This window comes from Esox lucius, chromosome 17 (assembly GCF_011004845.1).
Source record: "Esox lucius isolate fEsoLuc1 chromosome 17, fEsoLuc1.pri, whole genome shotgun sequence".
Lineage (NCBI taxonomy): Eukaryota > Metazoa > Chordata > Actinopteri > Esociformes > Esocidae > Esox > Esox lucius.
The window spans coordinates 40454451-40479312 of record NC_047585.1 but is presented as its reverse complement, the minus strand read 5'-3'; the positions used below and the strand labels follow the sequence as shown (position 1 = coordinate 40479312).

The window sequence follows — 24862 nt, the reverse complement described above, 5'->3', positions numbered from 1 at the left end:
AAGTCAGAGCAAAAACCAAGCCATTAGGTCGAAGGAATTGTCTGTAGAGCTCTGAGGCAGGATTGTGTCAAGGCACAAACCTGAGGAAGAGTACCAAAACATTTCACCAGCATTCAAGGTCCCCGAGATCACTGTGGCCTCCATCATCCTTAAATGCAAAATGTTTGGAACCATCAACACTATTCCAAGAGCTGGGCGCCGACCAGAAGCTGGCTAATAGTATCCCTATGGTGAAGCATGGAGGTAGGAGCATCATGCTATGGGGAGGTTTCTCAGTGGCAAGTACTGGGAGACTTGTCAGGATTGAGGGAAAGATGAACAGAGAACAATACAGATAGGTCCTTGAAGAACACCTGATCCAGAGAACACAGGACCTCACCCTGGCAAAAAGATTCCTCTCTCAGCATGACAGTGATCCGAAGCACGCAGCCAAGACAGCGCTGAAGTTGCTTCAGGACATACAGTACCAGTCAAGGGCTATTTGACCCAGAAGGAGAGTGATGGTGCTGTATTAGAGGACCGGGCCTCCAGAATCCCCCAAACTCAACCCAACTGAGATGGTTTGGGATGAGTTGGACCACAGAGGGAAGGAAAAGCAGCCAACAAGTGCTCAGCATTTGTGGGAACTCCTTCAACTCTTTTGGAAAAGCATTCCAGGTGACTACCTCATGAAGCTTTATTTGACAATGTGTATATAGAAATACATTTGAATGAGTAAGTGATTCCAAACTTTTGACATGTTCTGTATCCTGAGAGGATCTACAAGGAAGAAACTACCCAAATCCAGGTGCAAAAAGCTGGTAGAGGCATACTCAACAAAGGTAAAAGCTGCTATTGCCTGCAAAAACTCATAGAAAGTACTAAATAAATGTTTTTCTTTTCAATTCATTAGCATAAATAATACAGAAAAAGGCTTTTTGCATTGTCATTGTGGGTTATTGTGTGTAGGCTGACGGCAAATAAAAAGTTTATAACACAACAAAATGTAAAAAAAGTGAGGGCATCTAAATACTTCCCCAAGGCACCGCACATAACTTCATGTGCCTCAGAATCTCATCTGCAATGTGTTTTTTATACACGTTACAGCATTTCTTTTGAATAGTTTTCTCCGCCAACACAATTCGCCCAACAGTAATTTGCGTTGTGTTCCTAAGTCGCCTCACAAAGTCTCAGCATGGTGGCCCACCCTCCCCAAACGTGACGTGGTGAGTCGGCTCGCACCTGAGACTACACAAACCTCTCGTTTAAGGCTCAGCTTGCCCGGCCATAATAATAGCTGCAGCACTTCGCCATGACGACTCATCCTCCATGCAAGCCAATTTAATAAAAATGGGATTATGCCAAAAGTGAATCAATCAGGGTAGGGGGGGGGGGCCTGAGAGTGAATAGGTGGAGGGGAGGGAGTACAAAATGGATTACAGTGTTATTAATCTGTTTAGGAGAGCTCGCTCTCTACCCCGGACGCCCCCGAAACAGGTGTCACACTTGGCCGGGCCGGGACGGCTGCGTCGCAGACAGAATGAAGTCACCCTATCCCTCCCCTGCGTCGGAAACATATGGCGGAGTGCTAAGGCGCCAGCTGGAGCGCCTCATCGACACCCCTCCCCCTACGCGGGCCCAACCGCCCTCTCTCCTCTCACCTCAAACCCAAGGTGTTCAAATGAGAGGAGCTGTTTGCCCAAAGCAGTGTTTTTTTTCACTGAGTGCATCCCTAAAACACACTTTCCGAGGTCATTAATAAAGGTGGTGCTCGGCAGGTCGGCCATTTTGTTTCTGAACTGATGTCCGACCGGTGCTCTGGGCAAGGCTGTGTGTGTTGATGAATTACTTTACCATCGACGAAACTGCTGATTCACGGAGAAACATTTCCACCGGCCCAAAGCAGTTCGCAGAGAATATATAGAGAACGCCGTCGAGATGTCTGATCCCGCCATTAATATTCCTAAAACAGCCTTGTTTTAGACTCGCTAGCTGAGGAACGGCCCGTGACATAGGGGAGCGTCGCGCACACAGGATCTGTGCGTGGAGGGGTCTTTGTGAAAGGGAGAAGATCGAAAACACACGGCTACAAGCAGGTTCCAGGGGCATGCCAGGGTTAGTCACGTGCACATTGGTTGACTGACAGGTCACCCGCCCTAAAATATGATTGAATTAGGGAATCTGATTGCTCTTACTCCGTCCATCCTGAGGGTGGAGCCGAGTTGGAGATGCTGGGGAGGAGGAACGTAGCATTAGCACTGTGCATCACCATGATTACAATAAATACTGCTATTGTCCTGCTCACCCAGTTACTTATGTCGCCTTCTGAGCACATATATATGTGTGTGTGTATATATAGTCATCTTTCATTTACGCAATGTTATCTTATTCGCTAAATCGTTGGGCAAGACAAGCCCACAGTTATGTGTTCATGATAATAGTTGATTTTTTCTTTTTGCGGTCTTGAGTAAAATATTAAGGGGATTCATCTAACGGGAATCCAAATTAGGAAGTTGTCGTATCTCAGATAAAATATTAATGGATTAATCTAACGGGCATCTAAATTAGGAAGTGGTCGTATCTCAGATAAAACTCCCTAAAACCTCAATACGTAATATATTCAAAGCACGATTCCTTTTCATTGCAAAAACAAAACGACTTAAGCTGGAGAGAAAAACATTCTCCAGTATATTACAAGTCACCGCTGCAGCTCCACTTCTGTGGAAAACAAAGAGGGAGACATGTTTCTCCCCTTGGCCTCACTACTAATGCTTTTAACAATTCCGTTGTCATGTGCCCAGTGTTTTATGAGCTCAGTGTTGGGTCTGGTGTCAGGCCCAGTGTTTTATGAGCCCAGTGTTTTATGGCCCAGTTTTGTGTCTGGTTTCAGGCCCAGTGTTTTCTGGCCCAGTGTTGGGTCTGGTGTCAGGCCCAGTGTTTTATGAGCCCAGTGTTTTATGGCCCAGTTTTGTGTCTGGTTTCAGGCCCAGTGTTTTCTGGCCCAGTGTTGGGTCTGGTGTCAGGCCCAGTGTTTTATGAGCCCAGTGTTGGGTCTGGTGTCGGGCCCGGTATTTTATGTGCCCAGTTTTGGGTCTGGTGTCGGGCCTGATGTTTTATGAGCCCAGTGTTGGGTCTGGTGTCAGGCCCGGTGTTTTATGGCCCAGTTTTGTGTCTGGTTTCAGGCCCAGTGTTTTCTGGCCCAGTGTTGGGTCTGGTGTCAGGCCCAGTGTTTTATGAGCCCAGTGTTGGGTCTGGTGTCAGGCCCAGTGTTTTATGAGCTCAGTGTTGGGTCTGGTGTCGGCCTGTTATTTTATGTGCCCAATTTTGGGTCTGGTGTTGAGTCCGGTGTTTGATGGCCTGGTGTTTTATGTCCCAGTGTTTTATGGGCACGGTGTTTGGCCTGGTGTTTTATGGCCACAGCGTTTACGGGCCTGGTGTTGAGACTGGCAGCTCATGTCATATTTGTATTTGGTGACCTTTTTTTATTTGCTCAACTCGCATTTTCGCTAGAATTTTCCTCACTCCCCCACCTCCTGCTCCACATGTTTCTCTCCCACCCCTTCTTCCCGTCCCTCTCTCCCCCTCCCTCCCTCTATCTTCCCCTGACTCTCTCTCCCACCCCTCTTCTTCCATTCCCTTTCTCTTTCCCTACCTCTCCCTTTCCACCCACTCTCTTCCCTCTCCCTCCCTCTCTCCCCTTCTGTCCTCCTCCCTCCACCTCCCTGCTCTTTATCCACCCCCCCCCCCTTAATTTCTCCCTCTCAACCCCCCCCCCCCATCTCTAGACCTAAAACAGAGTAGCCCCCCTCACTGGCCCGGGGTGCTGTAGCAGGCTCGTTGATAGGCGTTCCTCGACTTGACGTCTCCCCTCCACTCGCGGTCTGCCTTGTTCCTGTGTGAGTGCACTCTGCCCCAGGGTTGTTTAATACAACATGTTACCACCTCTTGTTTTCCACTCACCCCACCCCCTCCCACCCCTCGTCTTTACTGGGGGGGGGGGGGGGGGGGGGGCTGAGCCGACTCACATCACTGAGGAATATCACTTATCCAAGCCCTCTCATGTGACCAAACTCATCCCCTCACATGGACGAGCAGAAGGCTGAGGGGGTAAGACATCCGACATGACACCAATTTGTGTTAGCCAGGGCAGTAATACACACACACACATTCAGGCTGGCTGGTTATATTCTCCCTAACCCACCTGGACAGCAGAGGTCACTGTACACACAGACACACACACACAAACACACACACACACGAGGCTTCACACGAGTACAGATGCCTGACAACAAAGCACAAAGGATGAGAAGCAACAATGGTGATTGGACTTACCCTGGACACCGCAAAATCTGTGAAGACAGAAGGAGAATTGTTTTGAGTCAACCTTCATCAGTGGGTTTCACATGAACAAAAAGAAATGGGGTTGACTGATTGAGAACATTCTACCACAGGGGTTAGCAACTTTGGTCTGGGAGGGCTGAAATTCTTCATATTTCCCCCCTTGCTTCTGTAGTACCTTCCAGATCAGAATAATTCCCTGAGAGGATGAAAACCAGACAGCCATCCAGAATGGAAACTGCCTACTCCTGGTCTATCGAATTATGTCCAAGCACAAGGACTACTTAATAGAATGGATGAGTGAATTGAAGCATCTGAGCTGCAAACAGGTTGCTGATGCACTCTATGATTAGTCACATGCCCATTGGTTGGCTGACAACTCATACTCCCCCTAATTTAATTCAATGGGGAAAGGTGATGTCCAGCCTCAGTACTGGGGCCAAGGGTGGGGTTGCCCGTTGCTGGACACGCCTATTGCCGAATATTATGAAATATGTAACAAGGGCAAAGGCTGAGAAAAACATACAGAGGCTATAAAGTTATTTGCCCCCTTGGTGAAGATGAGCAAAAGGCTATGAACCTGTTTTTCTTTGTTTATCAGTTATGTTTTCCACAGAAAATTAAGAGGAAAGTAAACTTTCATTGTGAAAAATTGAAATTGAAATTTTTTTTATTTTTATAAATGGTAATGACCATGTTGTAGTAGATATTGTCCATGGAAAGTGTCCCTTTGGGACGTCCCTTAACTTAATTAAAAATAGGACATGATTTTGCAGAGCTCAAGCATTTTTATTAGCCCATCCTAAAGTTCTCACATAGGCTGCAGGCAAATCATCACATTTCTCTTCATCATACAGTTCTACAGATGCACCACCAGCTCAATGTGATTATAGACTAGCTCAATGTGATAATAGACTAGCTCAATGTGATAATAGACTAGCTCAATGTGATAATAGACTAGCTCAATGTGATTATAGACTAGCTCAATGTGATTATAGACTAGCTCAATGTGATAATTGTCTAGCTCAGTGTGATAATAGACTAGCTCAATGTGATAATAGACTAGCTCAATATGATAATGGACTAGCTCAATGTGATAATAAACTAGCTCAGTGTGATAATAGACTAGCTCAATATGATAATGGCCTAGCTCAATGTGATAATAAAATAGCTCGGTGTGATAATAGACTAGCTCAATGTGATAATAGACTAGCTCAGTGAGATAATAGACTAGCTCAATATGATAACATTGGTTGAAATAAATTAAAATACAAATTCTATGTATACAGCAAGGTGAATGCCCTTATATTTCAGGTAATGCTGTTTATTCCTGAGTGCTGTTGAATGATATTACCCCGGGCTCATATAGGATTACTGTCTAGATCAAAATACTGTCTAGATTCTGGCCACCTGTAGTGGGATCAGTTGGAGTCTGTAGGGGAGAAACAGAGCAAGAATACATCCCTACCAGTCCATCAAACATTTAGCACAGCTCAACACGCAATCCTGTCCAGATGGATTCATTAGTAATGAATCTATTTGTCATGAATTTCAAATTGCATTTCAGAGTGCAGGGCCATGGTCTCTGTGCACATGAACGGCTCATTTCCTGGGGACCCGTGTTCAATACCTGGCTCCATCCGTGTCCATCAATCACCTCAGTGATTCCACCTGTCTCATTCCAACTGTTAATAAAAGCCTGGCAAATGTTTTAGTTTTTTTTAAATGCACAGAAAGTGACTGTCCATTCTCCCCCTGAAAAACCAGTGCCTTACACAGCATCACATTCTACCAACTGAGAGCAAAGACCAAGCAGACATGTCTTAATAAACATGACTGATGTTAGTTTATCTTACACATTAACATGTGTGCCTCTAGTTCTGTGGGTAGACGTTGAAAACAAGGCTGTTGACAGCTACTAGGTCAGAGGGTATAATTAACCCTGTCAATGAACGCTAGCACTAAACACATGTTGTCGCTGGTTAGCCACAATGCTAATATCTCCTTGTCTCTGGGCTAACAGCACTAAACTGTGACAGCTTCGACGGCTTTAGCTGAGGGACTGGGAAGAACAAAATCCAAAATGGTGGAGGCAGGGCTGATTCCACACACAAGCGAGGTAAAGGGTTGCTTAAGACCCCCAAGTGCTTAGGGTTGCCTCCGACTACTAGGGATCCCTCAACCACTTAAGGAAAGCGGGGGCCCCAAATAAAAATGTCTTAGGGCCCCAAAAAGCCTAGAGCCGACACTGGGTGGATGGGTAGGAGGGGGGCTGCAGAGCGGATTCAGGCTAAACAAATAACGCCTGACGCGTTCTGGCTAATAGCCACCAGGTTTTGTTGTGGACACAACATTGCTCCTCAGATAACTACAGATGCCTTAACAGCTTTCCTCAGAGCCCCCCCCCCCCCCAATCCCCCCGAGCCCCTCTGTCCCACCACTCGTCCCCCACTGTAAAGAACATTAAATAACATGAGCCTCCTGAGGGAGGCTGGAGTGATGGGGAGAGGAACAGAGATTGATGGAGATGTAATGAATCGAGGGAGAATGATCGGAGGAAAGAGTATGTGTGTGTGTGTGTGAGAGATGGTCGGGGGTGGGGTGGGGTGGGTGGGGGGGGGGGACGAGGGAGGGAGGGAGAGATGGGGGTGAGGGGGACGAGAGGCGAGTCGCCGGGGAGACAGAGCAACCCCAGCCTTATCCTGCTGGAATCTGACACGTAACCATGGAAACTTACTCAATAGAATCAGAGGGCGATGAAGGAATTGGGGGGTGTTTTATTTTTATTTATTTATTTTCTCTCTCTTCTCCTGCCTCTGATCATGCTGCAACATCCCTCATCACGACGCTAACAATATTTATGGTAAATCGCTCAAATAAATAGACACAGCCGTGTTGTCTCATTATTCAACTCTGCAACAGCACACACAGAAATTTCACACACTAAGACGCCAGGATATTGTAAAAGCGAAACAGTGGATAGATGATTGAGAACCTGGATGATGTAACGCACCCGACACCACAATATATTTCAGAGAAACTGAAATGCAAGATCCAGTATTTATGAACAAGTGTATCCTTTAGACTAGGGCTGTCACAATATCAGATTTTCACTACACGATTATCATGGCCAAGGTAAATCACGGTAACGATATTATCGCGGTATGGAATATTTGCAGTAAAAAAAAATCCTCACCTTTGTTTAATGTGTTTATTTTTTATTTTTTGGCAAATGAATTACACTCAAAATACAAGTATATGGCGGTGGAGAGGGTCTGTACCCATAACTGTACAAATAAAAAAAATTAAAGCACAAAAAGAACAATTACACTTAATGGATAGTGAAAAGGCAACCAGATGAACTGATAAACAAAAGATCCACAAGGCCTAAAACCGAAAGGAATTTTTGGAAAAATAGAATGTGAACAGACTAAAAATATTTGCTGATCTCTCCTAGGGGTTCTAGTGGGGCTAATGAGTTGATTTCAACACCAGTGCATAGGTCCAGTCTCCTTGTTTAAGGACATGCATCATTTGTCTATAAGTGACACGAATAAGTTATCGAAGAACCGAAAGTTTTTTTTGGAAAAATACATCTTCAGTTTTGCCTAGTGAATATCATATTATCATATGTCTATTATTAACATGATACCAATATTTCATTTTTTAAATATCACGGTTATCGTCATTACCGGTATATCGCGACACCCCTAGTTTAGACCGCCACCCAATCAATAGACCTAATTTACCACTCACGTTTATTGTTGAAGCATCATACAGAGAGTTGCTTTGCTCCAAGTTTCATTTCAGAGATTTATTTGGCAGTCTAGTTTTGTGCATAAGCCATCTAACAGCAGTGGTCAGACTCAACCCAAAATTCAAACCATCTTGGCTTGAAACTGTAAATTGATGCTGTTTTTCTCTACAGACGTCACTAGTTTGCATTAGCAGAAACTAAAGTTTTAGTAGAAATAGCTACTAAAACTGTTGTATGTTCAGCATAGTGCCCCTCACTGACGACATGGAGTACGAGCGTAATTTCTTGCTTGTCTATTCAGGCTGCTTGGTGGCACATACTGAGATAGAGATTAAACAGAGTAATGCTAGAAAGCAGAGTCACACTTATATTAGGCTGAATTAGCTTGTATTAGCCTGTATACTAGCCTGTATTAGCCTCGAGAACCGGGCTCCGTCAAATATGTACTTGGCTAAGTAGCTGAGTGTTTTACGCTGTCATGCCTTTATTGACCTGACAGACAAGAGGTGTATGTGTAGTTTATTTTGGGGATGTTTCTAAGCATTTATTTAGCTCTGTCCGGTGACTGCAGTAGGTGGTTTGGGCATGCAACTAGAAAGACAAATAAATCTTAGAAATGGAAGTCCAAAAAAACTGTTTGGATGATGCTTCTGCTCTAAAAGTAAGTGAAAAATGAGATGAGCTAGCATTTGAGATGAGCTGGCAACAGTATATTTACCCAGCTAGGCAAAGTTTATTTTACCATTCTTGTGGGTGAGCTGTGCTAACGAGATATTTGGACACATAACTTTGTTAGCCTTGGCACTTGCCCGGCTGTTAGCCTAATATAATTAGCGACTCACCTTTCTGTTCCGCTTTGAGCTGCACCTCCAACTGGAAGTCATTCTGCCGGTTGCCCAGCACGAAGGCCAGGAAAGACAGGATAAGGGCGTCCATGATGCCCACAATGGCCAGCATGTAGGCCCAGCGCACCGAGCAGTTCCCCAGCGTGTACTTCCCGGTCTTCTCTCCGCACATGTCCAGCACCACCTCGGCATCCCAGCCATCCGGGAAGATCATACAGCCCAGGATCAGACACACAGCTTTGGGAGAGGAGAGGAGGAAGAGAGAGCAGGAGGAGCGGGAGATAGACGAGGAAGAGAGAGGAGGAGGAGAGGGAGAGAGGTGGAGGAGTGGGGGAGAGACGAGAGAGTGGGGAGATAAGTTCTTGTTATGAATGCTTCCACACCATGCCTCAACACCAGGATACCACACCACGCTACCACACCATGCTACCACACCATACCACCACACCACGCTATCACACTAGAACACCCTGCTACCACACCATTCTAGAACACCACGCTACTACACCATACCACCACATCACGCTACCACACCACACTAGAATACCATGCTACCACATCACGCTACCACACCACACTAGAACACCACGCTACCACACAATACCACCACAACACACTAGAACACTATGCTACCACACCATGCTAGAACACCATGCTACCATACCATATCACCACACCACGCTACCACACCATACCACCACACCATGCTACCACACCATAATAGAACACCACGCTACCACACCACACTAGAACACTATGCTACCACACCATCCCTCCACACCACGCTACCACACCACACTAGAATACCACGCTACCAAACAATACCACCACACCACGCTACCTCACCACGCTAGAACACCATGTTACCATACCATACCACCACACCACACTACTGCATCATACCACCACATCATATCACCACACCACGCTACCACACCATGCTAGAACGGTGTGGGTGGTGTCGGTGTGGCACAGCAACAGTGTTACGAGGGGCACAGTAGGAAATATTAATGGGATATTGTATTTTGGGAAAGTGTAGAAAAGAGAATGTGGAGGAACAAAAAAAGAAAACAACAGAGAGAAACGAAAAGAACTATAAAGACATTCCATTATATCCTCATTCCACAATGAATCATAACTCAACCCTCATTGACCACGCAACTGATTCGTGACCATCCCTATGACACTGGTTCACACACAAAAACCAGAGCTAAGCCAGAGAAAGAGGGAGAATGGAGCGAGAGAGAAAAGACAGAGAGGGAGGGAGTGAGAGAAAACACTAATAAAGGAAACGGCAGGAAAAGGAGAGAAGCAATTTGTGCTGACAATCAGGTTTTGTCGAAAGCCCGGTGGAGCAAGTGGAGAACAAGGAAAAAGACCCTTGGATAAAGGTGTCGACCACCGCACGGTCATCTACACCAGGAGAACACGGCCTCTGCTCCAGGCAGGGTCAATGAACCTGGATTCCTGCAGCCAAAGGGATCTCCTTGTTTGTGGATCAGGTCATTAACTCTGTATCAGGGAATGTACACTGCTCTTCACATAGCTTGCAACATAATATTCTCTCCCCCTCTGCGGTGCTGACCTGCTGAATCCAAAAGGTTGCGTCTGTTTACAGTTAGACACCACCTCCAATCCAGGGGCCTATCAGGAAGGGTTGCCAGAAAAACCTTTATTTGAAAACCTTTATGTGAGCCCCAGGACTTTGCTAAATGAAAAATCAAAAAGCAAATAGATATTTTTGTCCACACCCACCTGCAGTGGGTTTGGAGTAGAAAGAAGCGGGCGTATGAAGACAGCTACCTCCTACTTAATACAAAATATGGTTTTATGGGGTTGTTTGTCTTATACTGGTCAACCCGTGTTAAGGTTAACAGGCAGGTTTGAAACTAGCCCCAAAAACATTTCTAATTATAAAACATTTATAAAAAGATAACAGTCAACAAAACATTTGACTTTTAAACAAAGCACTAACTCATTTAAACTCCCGGGGGAACAAAGGCAAACGGCTGGTCCATCTTAGTTACTAGGTATGCGGTTGTTGTAAGTCGTACAATCACCCAATGGGCATCTGCATTTAATTTCCTGATCCAGTACGGTCAAGGGCCCTGAAGACGGATTGTCAGCCACCTGCTTGGCTGTCATGCAGACCAGGTGCTGTCTGCTATTGGCATGGCTGGTCAGGGACTGTCTGTGAAAGTTGTCAGTGCCTTTGTAAAAAGACCCACATTTGGCCGCTCCAGCCGGGAACATACGACAGACAACACAGCGCCTCTAAGTTCCCTCAAAGTCGAAACATTTTCTCTTTCGTTTGAGCTCACAGTTCTCCTTTGCTGCCTTCTTCACTTGAGTGACTCATGCTTGTTCTAAAATGTTTTATTAAAAACAATTCCAGACAGCCACGTGTCACATCACTGCTCAACTCTTGACAACAGTGCGCCCAATGAGCAGGAAGGTAGTTATTTATGCGTGTGCCAGACCTGGAGGATGTCCAGATAATAATGGAATTATTAGGTTTTTAAATCTCTAATGTTTTTTGCATTGCCCAACCGGGACAGTGAATTGTTGGTTTTATTAGTCCAACTTTTTACAGGCCCGGGGCCATCTGGCCATCATTACTGGTTGACCCCTGACAGGTAATTCCAAGTATCAAGGATTTCTTGGGTCAACAACGTGGTTGGCTCTGCAGGGACGGAGGAATTTGGCTGCAAGTGAATCTTTCAGCATGAGAGCAATTCTAAGCACATCTTGAGATCCAGAGAGAAGCACTCTGGGGTGGTCCTGTAGTTTAACAACGCTGGTGCACACAATCAATCAAATATGTGTTGTGAAGCCCTTTTCACATCAGCAGGTGTCACAAAGTGCTTTTACAAACATCCAGCCTGAGATCCCAAAGAACAAGCAGCAACAGTGTTGATGCACAGTGGCTAGAAAAAACTCCCTAAAAGGTGCTGAGACTTAGGAAGAAACCTAGAGAGGAACCAGACTCTGAGGGGTGGCCAGGTCTCTTCAGGCTGTGCCGTGTGAACATTTTAAGAGTGCTAATTGTAATAATTAATAAATGCATGTGGGCAGTGTCCAGAGTCCAGAGGCCTGGTCATCCCATGTGATCTGGTCCAAGGGGTCATGTCCTCCTAACTTTAAGGACACAAGGAAAGTTAGACACCTTACTCCCTTACTGCCCCGGCACAATAATATAGCAGCGTAACACACTGCTTTCCTGTCCATTAAAGGTCACCTTTCCATTCCAATTAAGGATTAAAAGCCAGAAATGTATAGTAAATCAACTGAAAATCTGAGCTAGAGACGAGAGTTCACATGAAAGGACTATTGTGCTTTTGTAGATACCCAGCCTGAACCCCCCCCCAAAAGCACTAGCATTTTATCACAGGGACAGTGGTGATGGAGGTAGAAGGGGTTTATTATAGGGACAGTGGTGATGGAGGTAGAAGGGGTTTATTATAGGGACAGTGGTGATGGAGGTAGAAGGGTTTATTATAGGGACAGTGGTGATGGAGGTAGAAGGGGTTTATTATAGGGACAGTGGTGATGGAGGTAGAAGGGGTTTATCATAGGGACAGTGGTGATGGAGGTAGAAGGGGTTTATTATAGGGACAGTGGTGATGGAGGTAGAAGGGGTTTATTATAGGGACAGTGGTGATGGAGGTAGAAGGGGTTTATCATAGGGACAGTGGTGATGGAGGTAGAAGGGGTTTATTATAGGGACAGTGGTGATGGAGGTAGAAGTAACGTTTTTTCAGGGCAGATTGAATACATGACTGGGAGATACTGACAACTCTGAGATTGAGAGACAGAAGAGAGAGATCAGCAAGACAGATGAAAGGATTTAGAGAGAGAGAGAGGGTGTGTGTACGTGAGTTAGAAAAAGAGAGATGAGAAAAACTACTTCAAAGTGCTGTGACTCAAAATGGGATCAGTTCGGCACTGATCTCCAACCCAAGGCCAAACACCCACACACACACACACACACACACACAGTACATTTCCTGGACCAGTTAAAAAAACTGAAATGGGGAAATTTTTTACTGATGTTAATTATATGTTGCAGTCAACGAAAAAGTGTAAAAAAAAAACTCTAAACTTCAGAGCCTGCATTCACAAAGCGACTTGGGAGTAAGTGTGATGATCTAGGATTAGTTTAGCCTTCATTATCATAATGAATTTTATTACATGGACAGATCCTAGATCCACTCTAATACTCTGGGAGCTTTTTTGGGGTTCGGCATCGAGTTGGGGTCCTCTTTCTTTTCCACTGAATCAGAGGGTTGGGGAATCATCTTGAGGAATGACTCAGTAAAATAACTCATTTTGTGGACCATCTGTAGGGTCTAAATGTTACATAGTGACTGGATAGCCCCATTGGGAGGACCACCGAGTCGCCTGCTTCACACACACACACAAACACACACACACACACACACACGTAAACACACACACACGCGCACACAAACACACACACACACACACACACAAACACTTGCTCAGTCACGCTAAAAGTTCAACGTGAAAATCAAGGAGAGATCGGTGTAGTTGTATTGTTAACAAAATAAGAGCATATGAGATACAGTATTCATACATGTATATATACATTTATGGAACTACAGAGCCCTACAGAAATATATACAGAATTATATATAGAATAGTCAGCACCCTAGATAAATATAAACAAAAAGGCTTGCTCTTACACTAAAAATATATTGTGAATCTATTCTTTGTTGTTCAAAGAAAAGAATAATCTAGAAATTCTTATTTTATTTAAAACATACTATAATTATTGGCATCGCTGCATTCAGCAGTTTGTGCACCTCCCTTTGCCCAGATAACAGCTCTGAGACATTTTCGATAAAGTTTCATGAGCTGCAAGAACACAAAGGATTTGACACCATTCATCTATACAGAAACTCTCCAGATCTTTAGAGTCTTATTGTCCTTGCTTGTAGACTCTCATCTTTATCTCACCCCACTGATTTTCAATGGGATTTCGCCCAGTGGACTGTGATAGCCATTGCGTAAGCTTGATTCTATGGTCAGTGAAAAATGTATGTGGGGATTTGGAGGTGTGCTTTGGATCACCCTCCTTCTGGAACATCCAGCGACAACCCAGTTTTAGCCTCCTGGCAGAGGCTGATAGGTTTCTGCCTAAAATCTTCTGGTGCTTGATGTAGTTCTGGTGATGGTTTCCATGTATTCTAACAAGGTTCCCAGGGCCTTTAGAACAGCCCAGCAATGTCCCAGATCCACCATACTTCCCAGTGGGGATTAGGTTATTACACATGCGTTGTCTTACAGGCAGGTTTATCCCAGCTCCTGTTATACATTCCCTAATTATTGACCTAATAGTGGAGAGGTGTATGTTCAGGCATGTGGCAATCTTTTAATAGCTTTTGTCTGGTTTGTAAAGGTCAACGATCGTTTGTTTCATTTCATTTGTGATCTCTGGCCTTTCCCATGTTGATGGATGAATATGGGCGTTTAGCATGTGTGTCACCTCATATTTATACCCCAGTGAAATAGGATGTCATGGATGACCACTCAGATTAACTTTAACCTTTTCACGCGTGAGTTTCAAATATTCCTTACCGACCCCCCAGCGTGAGTTTTTTTGCACGTGACTTCAGTACTCTGCAGCATTTGAACTCACGCCAGCATTTGAACAGTCACCTTGCTAGGTAAGGAACACTACATGCATTGCATTGCAAGCTTCTCTCGTTGACTCGAATTCTAAGAGCTGCAAAAGTTGGTTGATTTATTACTGTAGCTAGCTAGAAAACGTCAGCTAACCGCTAGCAAACGTCAGCTGCCTGATAGCTAACAAATCGTGACCAGTTATTCAGTGCAGTGAAAATGAATAAACTATATAAAATGCATACAACGGGGAACGTAACTTCTAGAAAGTTTTTGCAATGGTTTTGATCGGTAGTAGTCGCTAATATAATTCGTTTTTGTGCATTAGTGTTGGCTGTCTGTTGGTACGTAACTAACACTTCTTGTCCCGATTTGAATGCTTTCTACCTGGTTAATATCATAGTATGGTCTTGAAACAATTACAATCAGGAAATAAAGTTATAAACACTGTTTGAGCTAAATGTGAGTAAATAATAGCGCGGTTTTACCAGCCATTGTTACGTTACTTGTAGCTAGGTATGCTAATGGTGCGTTCTAAACATGACGTTCTAATCACACCGGTGTGATCGTACGCTCCAGGGACCACTCTAGATTGATCACACCAGTGTGATCGTACGCGCCAAAGGGTTAAACAGTAAAATCTTAATCTGTAAATACATAAATTAGATTGTGTGGTGCCAGTGGCTGTGGGATGCACGTTTTTGAATGAAATATTAATTGTTGTTTTTTCTTTAAACAATTTTCAGTATATAGTTCTGGTCAGTGTATAAACTTGAGATGGTCGTTGTCCCAGTGCAATCTAACCAAGTAATAGAACATTATCTTAATGTTCATGCATGGCTGTCCTTACTTTTAGACCATGGCCATGCCATGCATGCGGACAAAAGGTTATTCCATATTTTTTGGGGGATATGTGCTGCACTGAAAGACACTTTTATTTGTACTCACAAAGGTGGAATACATTTTGTTCAGGGCACAGAGAGGGAGAGAACCGGGAGAGAGACAGAGTGAGAGATATATATATATATATAAAGTGCCACCCCAGGGCATGGTGGCTAGTGCATGAGGAATCAACCCACTGTTGCCATGTGCTATATTGCAACGTTATTAAGTTTCCCCAAAGACGATTTTAATTTGAGCTCGGTGTGTTTGTGCACGCATGCCTGCGCGCATGCGTCTTGAAGAGAGCAGCGTCGACAAGGACCTTATCCTACTGTAATACGATGGATGAGCATTTGTGAACCCTACTCCAGACAGTGGACAGATGGCCATGGGATACAGTTCTGAATAAATTACAGGGGCAATAGATGAGGTTGGGAAGATAGTAGCAATGAATATGAATCATTATAACATCCTATTTTTTTTTATTAGATTCCCTACATCTCTTCCTTTTTTTATGATCTATTTTTTTCTCTTTAGCTGCCTTGTCTTTCTATGACAGTTTTTTCCTACCCTCTTTTCCTCATTCTCCTCGGGTTGCTCTGAGGTGGTTTTCACTTCGGTGTGCGCCCGCCTTCACACGTTTTCACTCCCTTTTCTTCCTCCGCTTTCATTACCGATACCGATTCAGAGGGCTGAACTTTCTAGCTGACAATTTTCATCAGTCTCCCGTTTTCCATTAACAACCAAATAATTCCATGTGAATTGGCTCGTGTAAGTTGTTGTCCAATTACAACGGGATCAAGGTGGCACTAGATGGAATTCACGTGGCACTTATTAGGAGGTTGGCTATTGGCTAATCAACTAAAGATGGAACTACAAGGGGAAAGTTCAACGTTCGTATTCTCAGTTCGGTTGGTGTTATAAACTGGCGTTATAGCTTAAATTATTGTGGGCCGACATTAGCTTTAACTAGTTTATGCTTTTCTTTTGCCACCCCACAAAACTGTTGCTTGCAAAGTTTGCAACTTGCAGTCTTACTATTGGCTGTTTCAGGTGTAAAGCAATCCCGGCCTGCAGACATTGTTGTGGATGTTCAGCTCACAATTCATTGCATGTTCCCGATCTGCCTGTCATCAACGACCCACATGTTTACAGCACGTCATTAGGGTATCCCGCTTCGTGGCATCGGGTCATTGTAATAGACTCCCTTCAGCCAATGTCGTATTTGGGACAGACAGGCCAAATACCAATGCCCAGATTCAGATTGGTGTACTCCTATATCAATAATTAATAATGCCCCCACACCTCATAGCAGTTTGTTTGTGTGTGACAGTGCTGGATGCAAGGACCTTCAAACTTCATAGCTTAGATTAGAGCTACTCCACTGACAGAAAACAACCAGCTCCTGGTAACAGTTGAGAGCACTGAAGGTGAGATGCATTTTTCTTAGTACACAGAAAAGGCCTAACTCTGGAGACGTTGTCTTCTGTCTTTGTTTTTAAGCCAGTGAATGTATATCTTTATAAGTAGGTATGCCATAATCTAGGTATAGTCAATGTAGTGAACCAGAGATTATTCTATATTTTTTGCTAATTTCAGATGTCAATTCTAGGCCCTTTTACAAGCAGTTGAATCAAACCCCAAAGAGCATGCAACGCAGATGTAACAATTTAGAAAAACTCCTCTCGTCCCTGTGTCAGGTAGAGGTTATATGAAGTCACCTCCTAAATGACTGGCATTCTTAATACAAATGAGCAAACAAAGGTTATGTAAAAAATACAAACACAGGTAATGAGTAAATTGTCATTTTCAACTGTGTTAACAAACTTTTGTTTGTTTGTGAAAAACCGCTGATCTCAAAAGGTCCTGATAAAATACATTTGATCCCTGCATCTGGTCATACTTAGAGAACCTTTTAGAGCCCTGAGATTTAGAAAAACAACGAAAACGCTTACTGATAACTGTAACATATGGATCCCATTAGGATGGACTGTGGACTTGTTAGGACACAAAACAATCAGGGAAGTATTTGCAGTCATTTCTCATTGTGAGCAAGCCAGCATTTTTTTTTTTCAAATAATCACAACACTTGGAAAGTAATAACAGACTTTGAAGTAGAGTGTTTTTTTCAGAGCCATATCTTTTTGAGCCTGAGTATACAGAGGAATATCCCTGCTTTTGAGAATACCTGGGTAGTAATAACCCGTTGAAAACCAGCCATTGCGCTAAGCTAATTTTACGCTACATCTCAACTGCATGGAGAGACATAAGAATGGTATCCATTAGTTTGTCTAACACTGGGTAAGTAGGAAAATACTCCAAATCTTAAAAGTGTCCCATTAATACACCCACTGTGTATTAAATACACACACTCATTCCGTTTTAGCGGTAAAATCCACAGCATGAGCTCAGTGGATATGCATCAAGGTCATACCTTCCCTGGGGAATTAGGGATAGATAGTTATAGTGATGACCTCAAACTGAAACAGCTTACCGGTTCTGTAAAAATAATATATATATCAGAGGTGGAAAAAGTTCAAAGTAATAGTACTCGCTATGTTCACCAGTTTGGAGCAAAATGACCAGAGAAACAGAGTTCATAACTAACCAGTGACAATAAGTACACATTTACACTCTTCCTTTTTATTTAATTGATCACTGATTAGTTTTGAACTCCCTTTACTGGTTTACTTAGATCGCAATTAGATTCTTCCCTAAAGTGGTGAACACAGCCGAACCCAGTTGAGAACTTGTGCTCTGTATTTTGTCCACCTCTGATAAATATAAATATATAAATATATATAACCATTTAAACTGGTAAAACAAAAAGTGAATGAAACAAAGTATATGCTTTTCGCTTGAGCCCACAACATACTGAATGGTGTGGAGCTTGAATTATATTCAATAAAAAAGTAATTGGGCATTTATTTGATTTCAGGACAATTACTCAACAACGAAGGAGGTGGAGGTATCTTAATAGAATCTCCAGTAGTGATGATAAAGATTAGAAAAGCTCCCTAAATATTGAGGGGAGTCAACATTAGCTGACAGAGTGGAAGTTCCATATCTTATCTGCTCCTGTCCTAAAAGGCATCATGGAGGCAGTGGTATTCACCTCAATATACAGTGTGTTAAAGCCACGAGAATTAAAATGGCCACCATGAAGGAAACAACGATTCCACACTATGTGAAGGCAACATTTCTAAAGGTGCATATAGTTGGAGGTAGTCAGATGAGACGAAATTGTTTCAACTCAGATCTCACAGAGCCTGTTATGGCGCAAAATGGTTCAATGTTCTTTACCCGTGTACCCCAGGTATTTTATATCAGTGTGCACAAGTACAAAACGTCTGTATCGGTTTTGAAATTGGCCAATTAGGTTACATGAATATCAGCAATAATGTTCATATTAATGTGTCCCTAGCAAATCAAACGCAGCAACATGGGTTGAATCCAACATACCCTCTCCTATTTCTTCCACTGTTCCTCTTCAATGCAAACAAGAAACCAGGCAAGCCTATTTCTGCCGGCCCGCGATTAGAAGGAATGAATGTAGTTGCCCTGGCTGGATTCAGTCCACGGTGTCCTATGTGACAGACTGTGTTTTTAACCGCTACGCTATATAAACAGCGGGTGTTGTTGCACGTTGTAAAGATGTGTCCATTCACTTGTCTGTTTACAGCATTGTCAAACCAATTAGTCGAATCTTCACGGTTCTCGAAACTAGTTCCCTACATTACCTATTAACATCCAAACCAACAACAGATATAACAGGATCGCAACACTACATTCAACACGTTAAATTAGAAAGAGATTAGCCTACTGTAGATGGCTAGCTAATAGCTGTACAGTACCTATAATGAAAACAATGACTCCAGTCACTCCATGGCTGGTTCGTTTCTTTAGAAAACAGTGACAGTTGAATAGCCAACCTCTGTGCTATATGAACTACACCCACTCAGGCACTCACTCAGAGACATTCACACTTCTTGACCGGCTCCGCTTATGCTGTCCGGAAAAAATACCAATATTCTAAATATAAATACCCAATTAGCTTTGAGCCCATTAATTGCTAGGATGAAGCCCATGCTACTTCAGAGAGAAAAGGAAGTCTTTTACTTTGCAGTAATTTAACCAGGGGAATTGATGTAGAACCAATCCTTACTTACATCAACGACCTGGAGGGAATGTTACATTGGGGGAGGAGCATTAGGGTTAACTGTCTTGCTCAGGGACAGAAAGACATAGCTTTCACCTCGACAGATGGGTGAAAATTCAGGGACCTTTCAGACACCAGTCAAAAGCTATAACAATAGCCCATCTTGCTGCTCCAAATGAAAACAGTTGTTCAGCTTCAGGGAAGCCAGCCAGCCTACATCAATTATCTGTGTAGGAATACTGAAGTTCATACTATCTTATGCTGAGCCTCAAGCCTATCTCAACATAGGTAATAGCTTGTTTGAAAAGTGCTAGTAGGAATTATAAATAGGCTATTCTGACAGGGATGTATATGTGTCCAGTAGTCAGGATTCATTTTTACAGTATGTGCAGTATTATGGCCAAACTTTGAAAAGTAATCTGATATATTGTTTTTTTTCCAAACATTATTTAAGAAGTTAATTTCAGTTCCCAGAAGGCCCAGTGGACAGGCTGTGGACATGGCTGTGCATTATGCAATATTTTGTTTATAACTAAATCAATTATTCTGTAAACCTAGGACTAATTCAAAACTACATACAGCCTTGCACCAAAACGCTGAACCTTTATATTAAGCACATTTTGACTTTGACTTTCTGTTGACACCGATGGCTGGTTGGGAAGAGATCCAGAGCATGAAATCCTTGATCAACTAAATGTTACTGTTTATATATAAAGTTTTTTCCCTGTCTGTCAAAAAAATATATCAAATCCATGATCTCTAGAAACAGTTTCAGCACACGTTGAATGTGTCCCTTGCTATCAGAAGGTCCCAATTATTATTATTTTTACCCAGGGTCTCTAATTTTCAGTCCATAAGGCAGTAGGTAATATGTGACCCTCAGCGTAACCTTTTTCCTAAAGTAATTTAATGGAAGTAATTGATTATATGAATGCCAATGAATTGAAAATTGGCACCACTAAATATACTGGCAAGATCCAACTCTTTCAAAAACTATATATATTTTCTGGACTTTAATTGCAGCGGTTCCCAACCAGGGATACTAGAACCCTTGTGGGTCCTTGTCCTGTCCACTTGGGGGTACTTGAGAAGACTCATGAGGCTGTAGGCTGACTGGTAAAATTAACCAGAAGGGGTGCTTCAGACGTACTCTAAGAAGAACAGGATTCACGTGATGGTACAGGAACTGAAAAAGGTTGTGAACCACTGCTTATTGGACAGGAAGATAAGTAGTGATGGGGGGGGGCGGTTCTGAAGAAACAGCGCTGGGCCGGATTCAGACCTCAGCTGCAGCAGTACATGTTCACCTTAATTCCAGCTCTGTCCGGTAAGTGTAATTTATTCCCATCATTAGCCTTGTCCAGTCCTATTCACCTGAATCCAAAGCTGAAAATAGCAAAAAAAAAAATTGCCCTTTTTTGGGAGATGTTTTCAGCGAACATCTATTCCAGCATATGGACCAGAGTCAACCAGATGGCTCAGATAAGTACAGAACCATCCAACAGGGAACCAGGTGCTACAGACGAACGCGTGTGTGTGTGTGTATATGTATGTGGGTATGTTCATGTGTGGTCACGTATCTCAAAGTAACAAATCAGTGACACTTGAAAGAATGGTCAGTGCAGGCAGTTATCCAACAGCAGGGCTCTTACAACTATCAGGACTGCACGACTTGAATATGAACATGAATACAGGAACAAGTGGGCATAGGAACACACACACTCTGACACAAGATATACATTGGAATCCTTCTGCTGTCACACAACATGCCAGATCTGCCTGCATTTAAGGTAGAAAGGGGGGGATTCAACAGATAGATGCAGCAGGAGGAAAGGAGAGTGAAGGAATGTAAAGACAAAGAGAAACAGATAAACAGTAAGACAGGAAGAGACAGACAGACGTAAAGGGACAGACAGCAGAGGAGCGACAGACAGAGGAGACAGACACACAGGCAGGAGACATACAGACAGAGACACACTATTACTACATACCCACACAACATAACCCCCACATACTATTACCACACACGCACACAACATAACCCCCACATACTATTACCACACACCCACACAACATAACCCCCACACACTATTACCACACACCCACACAAAATAACCCCCACACACTATTACCACACACCCACACAAAATAACCCCCACATACTATTACCACACACCCACACAACATAACCCCCACATACTATTACCACACACCCACACAACATAACCCCCACATACTATTACCACACACCCACACAACATAACCCCCACATACTATTACCACACACCCACACAACATAACCCCCACATACTATTACCACACACCCACACAACATAACCCCCACATACTATTACCACACACCCACACAACATAACCCCCACATACTATTACCACACACCCACACAACATAACCCCCACATACTATTACCACACACCCACACAACATAACCCCCACATAATATTACCACACACCCACACAAAATAACCCCCACACACTATTACCACACACCCACACAACATAACCCCCACACACTATTACCACACACCCACACAACATAACCCCCACATACTATTACCACACACCCACACAACAAAACCCCCACATACTATTACCACACACCCACACAACATAACCCCCACATACTATTACCACACACCCACACAACCCCCACATAGTATTACCACACACCCACACAACATAATCTCCCTTACACCATTACCACACACACACAACATAATGTCCCACACACTATTACCACACACCCACACAACATAACCCCCCCACATACTATTACAACACACCCACACAAAATAACCCCCCGGCACGGCATTTTGCCGTTTCTCTAAATGGTTTATGAGAGTTCATTTCAGATGATGAGTCATTTGATAGGAAAATGAAAATGTGTACATCACACACTCACACACACCACTGACAGCCAAAACACAACGAAACAGCCACTGTGCCACTATCACCCCTATTGAGTGTGTGGGAGTGAAAAATCCCCTAACATTGACTTTGAAACAAGTTACGTTACCTCAACGGTTCAATACGTGTTCTGTGGAACAAGCCAGAGGGGGGCGATTGGTCAGTGTGAACCTAAGCTCCTATCTGGGTCTGACCAATGGTCAGACAGTGTGACAGAAGGAGAGATATGGAAGGAGGGATGACACTATGGAATCCCATTCCAAGTGATAAAGAAAGAAACAGAGAGATGACAGAGAGGGAAAGAGACAGCGACAAACTAAGTGAGAGTGAGACTAAGTGAATAAGTGAGTGAGATAGAGAGGTGCGCTCCATTAAAATAGCACAGGGGAAAAGTGGTGTGTCAGGCTTCCGGAACCCAGGAAGAGACCAGAGGAGAAAAAAGACCAGAGCAGACAGTTGTAAGATGTGGCCGTGTGTGGAGACGCGTGCGGCGCTCTGTTGAACAAACGGAACCATGTGAAGTGTGTGGCCACATTCTCACGGACAAACACAACGAAAAACACAGGAGGGTTTGAGGGAAAACTTAATGGGCCCAGTGAAGCGTGGCCAAGACTACGCAGACCAAGAACACAGCGGATATAAAGTCTTCTCGTCTTCTGCCTCGTGTCCCCGCAGGAGGGTGGTTCTCCTGATGTGGATTAAAGCTGTGCCGTCGCACAGGAAGACTACTGACACGGGATTAAGATTTGACGTCTGATATTGAGACAATAGCGCCGTTGTCTAATTTGAAGGCATATTATTTGTATACATTATTGCCTTATTGATGGAGAAAGTGTGAAAAGAAAGAGGAGAGTGTTTTTTTGCTAAACGGGCAGTAGGCCCATAACACAGCAGTACATGTGAACCGGACTGCCCCGGGCCTTGACTATCTATTTTAAGGGACAGATAGAGGGAGGTCATCTTGACAGGGTGAGTTTTCTAGCAGTACCTACTTTTCGCCCTGACATATCCCAAAAACGACTATGTGAAAATAGCTGCTAGGCTTGCAAATGTTAAGGACTTCCTTAATAACGGATGACATTGTAAAAGATCAATCAATCGATTAATCAAATCTCCAATGTGTAATTTTTTCCCTAAATAAAACCATAAATTCTACAAGACGTGGACATATTTGACACCATGTAGATAACCAAATAACCAGAAATTGTGTGCAAAGCTACACTGTAAACAAAATAAATACAGTTAAAAGATTTATGTTGTAAAACTACATAGCGTAAAATTACATTATTAATCTGTAGAAATACGGAAATTTACTTTACTTCAAATAAAATATATTGATGTAATTTCACACCAAGAACCTATTTTCTACCCAAAATTCTCCTTTTTGTTTCTGTCAGCAATAACTTTTAAAAAATGTTGCACTTTAATTTTATTGCATTTATGCATCAGCTATTTGTATTTTGATGACTCACACCTTACCAACTTCTACCAGACACAATGTCAGCAAAAATATGCAAGTCAGAGCCCCCAAAGCAATTCATAAAGCAGCAAATCAGACCAAATAGAATTGTCTTCTTTTCTACGGTTCATACACAAACACTACCATAATCCCGAAAAAATATTCCAAAGGGTAACACTGTACATAAAGAAGCTCTGTCACTTTCATATCAATTACAACAAACATAAACTTTAACAAAATGAACTGCCACAAAACATGCTGGGATATCAATAATAAAACAGAAATACTCTGTATATATACAGGTTTTTTGTAAACTGCGAATCAAAGTCTGTGGAAAAACAGATAATTCTTGTGTTTCTTAATAACAGACCTTTCCAGTTATTTTACAGGACAAATGTTAAATTAAGGTTTTAATGTGTAATTTATAACAGAATTTTACTGTCATTCTGAAATACAGAGAATGACATGTAACATTTTAAGTAATTAATAACATTTGTTTTTTACAGTGTATTATACCTCCTTGCTCGTTTAAAAATATAGAGAGCATATTTTAAAACAGAAATAGTTAAAATATAAATGATAAACCAGGCATTTTAAACCTATATCTGTATTTAAAAAGAACAAAGTTCTTGACATAAGTATGCCTACCACATTTAAATGAGGCTGACACTGCACTCTGTGGATATACCATGAATAGTTCATACAACCTATTGACTTTTACTTTCAAAAATGCTCAAGGGCGAGTTGCGAGCACATGGTGGGTATGGTTAGTCCAGCAGGTGAAAACACCCGCATGGATGTCACTGAGGTCGCGGGAATGTGCATGTATTGCCGGGGGAATCTTCCTTCATTTAGCATATCTTCCACCAGT

At 43.0% G+C, this 24862-nt stretch overlaps 1 protein-coding gene across 3 annotated transcripts in view; it reads right to left on the bottom strand.

The window, feature by feature from the left end:
* The window catches only part of lhfpl4a (LHFPL tetraspan subfamily member 4a), a 48869-nt gene that overhangs the window by 916 nt on the left and 23091 nt on the right, over positions 1 to 24862 (bottom strand). For 2 of the 3 annotated variants that reach the window (XM_034287188.1, XM_020055342.2), the window contains 3 exons: positions 8917 to 9156; positions 4312 to 4328; positions 2175 to 2210 (listed from right to left, as the gene is read on the bottom strand). In XM_034287188.1, coding sequence (XP_034143079.1) covers positions 2175 to 2210; positions 4312 to 4328; positions 8917 to 9156 — 293 coding nt within the window. The remainder of the gene's footprint in view (positions 1 to 2174; positions 2211 to 4311; positions 4329 to 8916; positions 9157 to 24862) is intronic. The other variant, XM_013138122.3, reaches the window with a different exon arrangement.